The 10,000-nt window shown below is 39.8% G+C and overlaps 1 protein-coding gene across 2 annotated transcripts in view; it reads left to right on the forward strand.

Moving 5' to 3' along the window:
* Positions 1-10,000, forward strand: part of LOC138023593 (uncharacterized) — a 213,690-nt gene that overhangs the window by 122,549 nt on the left and 81,141 nt on the right. For both annotated transcript variants that reach the window (XM_068870618.1, XM_068870617.1), the window contains one exon: positions 8,616-8,807. In XM_068870618.1, the coding sequence (XP_068726719.1) occupies positions 8,616-8,807 (192 nt within the window). The remainder of the gene's footprint in view (positions 1-8,615; positions 8,808-10,000) is intronic.

A 10,000-nucleotide genomic window follows, 5' to 3' on the forward strand; every position in this document is an offset into this window, starting at 1 on the left:
TACTTGTCGGATCGTCCAAACCATTGTCTATTCGCCAAATAGAACGAATCGGTCAAATAGACAAGCTTCCACCCGAGTCCCAGAATATCGTGGAATATTTCTAAGTGTCGCTAATGAGATGCAAATGTCAGATGGAAAACTCTACTTGTCGGATCGTCCAAAACATTCTCTATTCGTCAAATAGAACGAATCGGTCAAATTGACAAGCTTCCACCCGGGTCCCAGAATATCGTGGAATATTTCTAAGTGTTGCGAATGAGATGCAAATGTCACATGGAAAACTCTACTTGTCGGATCGTCCAAAACATTCTCTATTCGCCAAATAGAACGAATCGGTCAAATAGACAAGCTTCAACCCAGGTCCCAGAATATCGTGAAATATTTCTAAGTGTCGCTAATGAGATGCAAATGTCAGATGGAAAACGCTACTTGTCGGATCGTCCAAACCATTCTCTATTCGCCAAATAGAACGAATCGGTCAAATAAAACTTCTATTTTCTCGGATAGGATCTAGTTGACAAAATTGGACAACCATCCGTCTACGCGTTGATACAAATGCCGCCGCGTGTAACTAACATAACCTGCATCACACAGGTCACATTAAAATTGATAAACAAGGGATAGTTGGTCGACAATAGACAGCTTGACTTCAGACGGTTACAGATGTTGTTTGATCTTGTGGCTGACAAATATGGGCTGGTAGCTAGGTCACTTGAATTTTCTGGCTCAGATCTTTGAGTTGCGCTCTTTCTGTAGAGTATGTGAACACCTTAGGTAGGAATGCTTGTCATGTATCACGTATTGTTCTCTATTCGTAAAAATTAGGTAGCCATTCGTGGTCACTAGTCCCTCTTCTACTTTGGATCCAATAAACTAGTGTGTTCTCTCAAATGTTTTCTCTTCCCCTGAATCGGCACGGTGTCAGAAGTAAAGTACTATATTGGCCGGTTTCCCTGATACATTAGCTATGTTTCCTGGTCTTCAACATGGCGGACGGACTTTGCAAACCCGAACCGCTTAGCTTCGAGGGCAACGTCGCGCTGAATTAGAAATTTTTGTTCAAGAATTAAAGGGAAATATTTATCGCTGCCACACACGGAGATAAGAATGGAAAGACGAAAGAGTACACCTTCTTAAATTTAGCGGGAAAAAAAGCTATCAAGAAATTAAACAGAAATGATTTGTCTACGCGTCCGCCGTTCTTAAATTGGATGGCTCTATTCGTGTACCGGCTGAATCTCGTGAGAGTATCGCGGTATTGAAAAGAAAATTCGCTGAACTTTGTGCCCCTCGTGGGAACGTTGTTATGGAAAGGCACAAATTTAACACAAGAACGAGATGTAAGGCGAGCAGTTTCAGTCCTTTGTAGCTTATCTGAGAATAGATCATTTTACAGTTGTACCTAAGTTACCTGGCCTAAGAATGGAAGCGAGGCTGCCAGTGACCCTGCTTTGATACAAACCTTTGAATTGTGCTTTTCTAATGTTAATGCAGACTAATTACAATCACAATAACACCATTTACATGATAAAAGAAGTGAGGTCTGTATCAATGCAAAGTCACCGGCAGCTTCGCAGCCATTCATAGGCTAGATGGAGTGTAGTGTGACGTGAAGTGCTACACTCCATTCAGTTAACTCTGTTTAAAAATATAAGTGCTACACGACCAACGTTTGTATAAACGTAACCTTTCCTTGCATTCATAGGTTAGGTCACTGAGCAAACACCTGTAAAATGGCCTATTCTAGCAACCAGTACGGCACTCTAAAGGATGAGCTTATCCGTAACAAAATAGTTCGGCGTTGCTTCTTCGTTCGTCAGGAAGCAGCTTTTGAAAAAAGAGAGACCTCACACTCGAAAGCGCCAATGAAATCGGCATCGTTAAGAAATTCTCCGACAGAGACAACACCAAGCTCTAGCTCGAGCGTTTACAAAGATGAAGTCCACAGCGTTGGCAGAGGAGAAAAGGTTTTCTCATCGAAAGAGGCATCTAAGCCTAACGTCCGTAACTGCAAGAATTGTTGCGGAGATCATCCAGCAAACCTGAAATCCGGCCCAGCGTTCGGTAGAAAATTTCTTCATTGTGGAAAACCAAACCATTTCGAAAAAGTTTGCAAGTCGTTCTGAGAAAGCAAGTACCCGTCGAGGCCCTCGTGGACTACGGCCAAATCGCAGTAATTTGACGTAGTCAACGAAATCTTCCCCGAGCTTCCTAATGAAGCTAGTGATCAAGGCGGAGATGATTTGTATGTTGTTGACGCTGTTACCGAGCCGAGACGTAAGCGTGAAATTTTCTGCACAATGCAAATTACTGGCAAACGAGTGGAGCTGAGAATTGACACTGGTGCTAAATGCAATGTCAGTACTTTGGATTTATTTACAAAGCTCACCATGGAAATAAATCAGTCAAGGGCGGTGCAATTTGGTTGCTTATGGTGGTGCTGCGTTATCCACACTCGGTACTACAAATTTCGGCTGCAATTTGAAGTGTACGAAACACAAATTGGAATTTCATGTTGTTGACAGACCAGTAACACCTCTGCTTGGTCTCGCGGATTCGTTAAGCATGGATTTGCTTCAATTGCACAGCGAGGTCCATGAGGTTGATATTGTTGATGCCTTTCAAGCAGCCGTTTTTGACGAATACAATGATGTATTTAAAGGCCATCTTGGTAACCTACCTGTTCTTTACAAGATAATAATTAAGGCTCGACCGCAACTCTACTCCTGTTGGTAGACCACCACGTAAAGTACCCCTTGCAATAGAAGAGTGTGTTAAAAGAGAGTTTGAGAGGATGGTTAAAATCGGAGTGATTACACCTATGTCTTAACCAACCGAATGGGTCTCACAGATGGTAGCTGCAAGGAAGAAAGATGGTAGCATTTGCATTTGCATAGATCCACTAGATCTCAAAAAAGCCTTCAGAAGACCTCACCATCCCATGAGATCTGTCGAAGATGTTACCTCCCGCATGCCTAATGCAACAGTATTCTCAACTCTTGATACAAGGAGTGGTTTCTGACAAATTTAGTTAGACTACGAATCTTCTCTCTTCACAACCTTCAGCACACTGTTCGGGAGATACAGATTCCTGCTCATGCCGTTTGGTATTACATCTGCATCGGAAGTTTTCCAGCACGCAATGGAAGAGCTGTTTGCTGGGTATCCCTGTGCTATCGTCGTGGATAACCTATTGGTTTGGGGGGAAGGAACTGTGGAACATGATGTAAATCTTAGGAAAGTTCTACAGAGACGGTGTGAAGTCAATTTGAAGCCAACTCCAAAGAAATGCAAGTTTCGCCTCGATCAAGTACCCTATGTTGGGCACCTTTTCGCAAAGGAGGGTCTTAAGCCTGATGAAGCTGAGGTCAAACCCATAAAAGAAATCCCACCGCCTGAGGCACTACACCGATTTCTTGCCAAGATCAACTATAAAAATTCTTTGACTTGGGCCATTTTAGTTTCAATAAGAATAAAACGCAAACAGCGGTTACAAACATTTGCTTGAACTGCATAACTTTTATAAACTTAATGTCTCGTATGTTTCGTATGTCACTCTTTTACTCCGTGTAAATACAAAATAAACCTAGCCCGCACTTTGGCTAATCGCTGCATTAGAATTTGTTCGTCACCCCGATTGTTACAGTTTACCTTAGATGACCTTAAGAGGATCTTGTTATGGTTGTTAAATATCATATAAATGATGTTATTGAGAAATATCAAAATAAGCCAAAAGATCTTGTACAGTTAGGAAAAAAGAAGTTCTTATGTTCTACCTTTCTTAGATCATCACAGCAAACACCTCACAAAACAGCTGAGGTCTTGTATAAACAAATTCTATGGTATTTTCAACCTCAGAATAGTTTTTCATAACACCCGAAGAATCAAGTCTTTTTTCCCTTGCAAATATAAACTAGTAGCTCCTTCCTTCAGGTCAAAAGTAGTGTACAGAGCAAACAGCTGGGATTGCAATTATTTCTGTATAGAGAAAACGAAACACTGATTATACGTGAAAGAAAAACAGAACATTTTAAAGCCCTAACTACAAATTGTCACGAATCTGCAATTGCTGTTCATGTTTTCTTAACCAACCATAGAATTAACTGGGATCATTTTGAAATATTAGCAACTGGTCGATCAGATATGCATTGCAAAATTAAAGAGTCTTTGTTTATCCATGATGTAAAGCCAGCCTTAAATAAATACGTTGGCAGTGAGAATTTATCTCTATTATTAGCATTTTTTTTTGTCTTTTTATGTCAATCAATTTCGTTAGTTCTCAGTCCGTACAGCTGTATTTTTGAATTTAAATTAATCTTTATGCGCAACTGAATAGTAATCACTTCTGAAGATATTGTTGTAACATACGAAACGTTAAGTTTACAAAAGTTGTGCAGTTCAAGCAAATGTTTGTAACCGCTGTTTGCGTTTTATTCTTAATGATCAATTATCTTCACAAGTTCATCAGCAATCTTAGTGAGAAGACTGCGCCACTACGCCAATTGCTTCGGAATGACATATACACTGGACTTGGGAGGAACCTCAGCAACAAGCTTTTGTAGCTCTGAAATCTGACATCTCTTAAGCACCAGTCCTTAAAGCCCAACCCCTTAAAGCCTGTTACGCTGTCTGAAGATGCCTCTAAGAGTGGTCTTGGTGCTGTATACCTTCAGTATGGGAACCCTGTGGCCTATGCCTCGTGCGCTCTCACAGAAGACGAATCTCGATACGCGCAGGTCGAGAAAGAACTGCTCGCTGCGACATTTACATGCCAGAAATTTCACGATTTCATTTATGGTCGAGAAGCCATCATTGAAACTGAGCACAAGCCTATTACGGCAATTGTAAACAAGCCTCTTCATACTGCACCTACCCGTCTGCAACGTATGCTGTCACAGCTTCAGAGATACAATTTGAAGTTCATTTACAGAAGAGGAACGGAGCTTCATGTAGCACATGCATTTTCAAGAGCCTGCATTACTGACGAACCTGATGTAGAGGATGATGATCAGCTTGACGTGTTATCTTTCTCGTCGATCTCTCCCTTACGCATGGCCGAGCTCTAGAGTCACACTCTTGCAAATGCCATTATGATAAAAGTGGCCCATTTCATTGCAAATGGCTGCCCGTCAAAGCTCAAGAGTGTAACCCCAGATGTTAAAAGTCTACTTCCCTATAAGAGATGAGCTGATTGTCGACAATGGAGTGATTCTGAAAGGCCTCAGAGCTGTGGTTCCAAATTCCTTGCGCAAAGAATGCATCCATCTTCTCCACAAAGGGCATTCAGGGACAGATGCTACCAAGAGAAGAGCAAAGGATATGTATCATGGCCCTCCATGGTGCTGGAAATTGATTGTACGTTAGCCTCGTATCAACATTGCAACAGCGAAAAACCACACCAGTATCTGGTCCACCCTGTTCCGGTGCTTTCGTGGTCCGTTGTCAGTGCTGATATATTTGATTGGCAGTCAACGCAATACTTAATTCTGGTTCACTCATATTCCGGCTGGTTCCACGATTTTTCTGCCAAAACTGTTATTCAGAAGATGAAGCGCCACTTTTCTGTTTATTGAATTCCATGCAGGTTGCTGATCGATAAAAGCCCACGATTTTTCAGTGGAGAATTTAGAAGCTTAAGTTTGCTGAAGAATGGAATTTCCATCATGTCACCAGTAGCCCTCTCTTCCCACAGTCCAATGGCCTGGTTGAGAATGCAGTGAAGCATGCCATGAACCTGCTCGACAAATGCAAAAAGAATGGTTCAGATCCTCTACTTGGCCTTCTTAATTAATGTAAGGAATGTTCCACAAGATCAAGTTCTTGGTTTCCCTGTGCAGCATTTGAGGTCCCGCTGCACCAGGTCCTTGTCCCAGTTGCTAGTTGAAGGTCCTTGCTCCCAGGGCCCTCAACAACAAATATGTTTTCTCGCGCCTCAAATCCAAGCGTATGCAGCAAAAGGCCTCTTACGATCGTGGCGCCAAACCTCTTCCACCTCTCAATCCTCAGCAGGTTGTGAGACTTCACATCAGAAAAGGCTATGAGAACGTTGTTATTGCTATTTTCAACCAACAATCCCTTGTTTATCAATTTAAACGTGACATGTGTGATGCAAGTTATGTTGGTTACACGCGGCGGCATTTGCATCAACGCGTATACGAGCACAACAATGTGACTTCCTCTATTGAAAAACATTTCCGTGTGAAACATTCTCATGTGCCCAATGATCTTACCAAGATTTTACCATCCTAAAAAAGGGCAAGAAGTTTGATTGTCTCATTTATGAAATGTCTTTTTTTTTTATTTTTATTAATGAACTGAGACCAAGTCTCCATGTACAGTTAGACTCAATTCACGCAAAAGTTCTTTAATCCTTTTAAATTATGTTATTCTTGCATGTTTTTTAACACCCCCTTTTCACAATTCATACTTTACATACTTTTACTTCTTTGTTTTATATTTATATATATGCAAAAATCTTTATCTTCACTTTTGGCTTGATAATGATAGAATTTCGGTCGAAACGTCGCGCGGTGTTACCGTTAGATTTTACTTCACATTGCTTTCAAAAACTTTACTTGTAAGCACCTATTATTTCCCCCCAAAAAAAAGGAAAATCCTTAAAGGATCTGCTATGAAAGATTCTATACAGTCATGTTTTCACACAGGAAGGGAATCAGTGTGGCCTGTCACCCCTTACGTTACTTATCTTAAAAACATATATTTCACGCAACCTCGTTCCCAGGGTCTCTTTGTCTTTGTCTTCTCAACGACAATCCTGGGAACGAGGTTGATATATCTCGCGTACTTGTACTTGTATTTATTTAACTCTAAAAGTTCCGTACTCTTAACCTCAACTATCCCAAAAAGGTAACAAAAATATTAATGCTTATTACCCTGATGAACTGAGCAGATCTTGAAAAGCCCCTTGGTGTTGAAGTTGGAGCTGTGAATACGAACACAGGCTTTCCACTTGGCCAGTTCATAATTGCTCTTTGGCGTTTGCAAAGAGATTCCAATTCGAGGATTTAACTTGTTGCTGCAGTCTTGTACAACACGGCGACAAGCTGGCGTATTTGCCCTTTATTTATTTATTTATTCTTTTTTACAAACGATGAGCATGCACAATGGGACATTTTTCCACTTGTGGAGCTGTCACTTCGCCTCAGAGCACTTTGATGATATCACGGACTCCCTGGGATCTTAATGGGACAAGTAATGGCGGTCGCTCGTTCACGAAAAGCATGCATCGAAAAAGCGCACTTCCATTAGGAATTTCCAACTCAAATTTGGCAGGCGTGATTATTGGCCTTTAAAGGTCACGAAAAGCAAAAAACAAGAAAAAGTCAAAATTTCATCTCAGTAGCATTTTAATTATACAAATTTCTCAAGATTAGAATTTACTGAGAATGTACTTGAAATTCCCGGAATTTCTAATACCAACTTTTTCTAACACCTGAAAGTCGTAAAGTTGCCTTTGAAAATGCACCCTTGTGCCAGAGATATGAAGAGCATTAAACGAGCGGGAATTAATCAAATAGTGTCCCAGAACTTGATAAAAGGTGTCTTAGGTATTGCGCTGATTAATTATTGTTTAGGGCCTCTTCATATGAGCCCGGCTGGCCTGGTTTCCGAGATGTTGCTTCGCCTCTAAATCCTTTGTAAAGGCTTCGATGTGTTCGTATGAGAAGGCGGGTTGGCTCAGTTTCCGAGATCTCGGTAGCGGGCTGAAAATTTTGCCATATGAGCACTTCATCCCAGTTAAAGGGAGGAAAATAATACAATATATTTTCGTTATAAAACGGACATTACCGAGTTTTTACTTTTCTTTTCTTCGATAATGAAGCTTAGATTAGTTTCATTTGATCATAGTTAATAGAGGGGAATGGTTATGAAACCCGAAAAATTTCTTTGTTGTAGGTTTTTGTTCTGTTTTTTGGCCTCAGTTGACCGTGCACAAAACACAATAGTTGTTTATTCCGTACTGAGGAACTAACCAATAGAAACGTGATGGTTACGTAATCATGCATAGTGCATGAGCGCAAAACAAAAGATTGTGCACGGTCGTGGACTTTCCAACCTAAATCTTGGCGTCTTTGTTTGCTCCTTTGGTGTTTGCCGAGCCTCGAAACCAGTCCTCTCTATTAACTACGATTTGATAGTTAACGTAAAGTCAAAATTAATTTGAGGTTGCTTAAACAAAGAAAATCGAGAATTTCTCGCCACGCTTGCTCGTTACATTTGACCTCTGAATGGTCGCGTCACAAGTTTTTCATCTCGGAAAGCGGGCTTAAAGTCGCCATATGAACAGGAACCAATTTCATCTCGGTAACCTATCCATCTCGGTCAACCTGGGTCATGTGAAGAGCCCCATAATTGTATGATAATATTGTCAAATCACTGTGCATATGCAAGTATCAGTCCACTTGGCAATTTGACAATGGTTCGACCAAAGTTATCAACAAAAGGACTAAAGCAGATGCTACATTGTACTTTGTTTAGAGCAGGTATTCACATTCTTTGTTTTTTCCAAAAAAAAAAAAAGCAAATTAGTCATCCTAGGTAGGGTCACAGATTACCAAGTATGTTGCTATGTATTTATTTCTGTTCAATTTAAGGAAACCTTGTATTCAGAAAGGCAGTCATTGCTGCAGGATTTCGTGGTCGACGTGATGATACAGTAGATGGAAACCTCGGGACTGCGATGTTTGTGTGGTCGTGGCAAGTTGACTTGGGAAGGATGGTGCCAGTAAATGAAGTGATCGTCTACTGCCGTTCTTACTCTTTTTATCGAAACGTGGTCAGAGTGGGTAAGGTGGCTAAAAACATAGATATTTACCTTTTCTGTTCTCAGCTGACAAGGAAAAGAAGGAAATACATTTGCACTGTGACCGTTCCTTTCATGAAAGATTCAAGCAGGGAGATTTCAATTTCTTGTTTTCTTGTAAATCATGGTGATTTTTATTACATAAAGTAATTTTCTTGGTAGAAATTTTTAAACCATTCTCCTTTTTTATTTTTATCCCTTGTTTCTAAAGAAAACACGGAACTTAATTTTAAAATTAAAAAAACAAAGATCAAAGATGTGCACCCATGCAGTTGTTCAAAGGCCGGATAGCTTTGTCCAGTGTATGCTTGTGTAAATGTGACAAAATATCAAGATTGCCAATTTCATGTGTCAACTATACATGTATAAATCAAGTTTCTAATATTCATATCAAATTGTCAGTATTTATGTCAAACGATATATTTATACATCAAGTTATATATATAGCTTGAATATAATGGTTGACCAAACGATAAACTCCCAACAGAAGGATCTAAAAGGATGCACGTTGTCTCCTCAGTTAGTATTTAAAGTTGCATATAAACTGGAGAGGAAGACAAAACTTCTCGAAGTCCAGGAAATTTAATAAAAACGTTTCGGCCCTTCGGCCTTCTTCAGTTAAATTTTTTTTAAAAGAGAGTAAAAGTTAAAAATCTAAGGATAAAATGACCTAATTATTACAGCAGTGGAGAATATATAATCTCTAAAAGACTAACAATGGCTATTGTAATGGAATACAATTAAGTAGTAAATTGTATGGTACAATACAAGCCAAAATTAAAGCTTAATCACTAAAACAAAAGTAATGATGTAATACTAAATTCTAGAGTTATGGAAGTGATTCAATCTATTTATGTAATACCGACTACAAATTATATGGGACTACAATGGAAAAAAAAAACCTTTTTATGGAACATTGAAATTGATCCGTTTTTTTGAACGGAATTCACAGCGCTTATTGAGGCCAAAAGGCTGCAGTGTGCGCAATTGTGCCGCCCAATAACCCTCCCGCTTTAATAAAGTGTTATCTAAATCTCCATCAGTGTTCATTATCTTCTCAATGACAATGAAATTAAAGTCCGAAAGGTTGTGAGGAAATTTATTGAAATGAATGGCAAGCTCGCACGATTTTTTGTTTCTTTTCATGTCAGATTTATGGTTTCTGAACCTGACTTT

Source organism: Montipora capricornis, chromosome 11, assembly GCF_036669925.1.
Source record: "Montipora capricornis isolate CH-2021 chromosome 11, ASM3666992v2, whole genome shotgun sequence".
NCBI classification, from domain to species: domain Eukaryota; kingdom Metazoa; phylum Cnidaria; class Anthozoa; order Scleractinia; family Acroporidae; genus Montipora; species Montipora capricornis.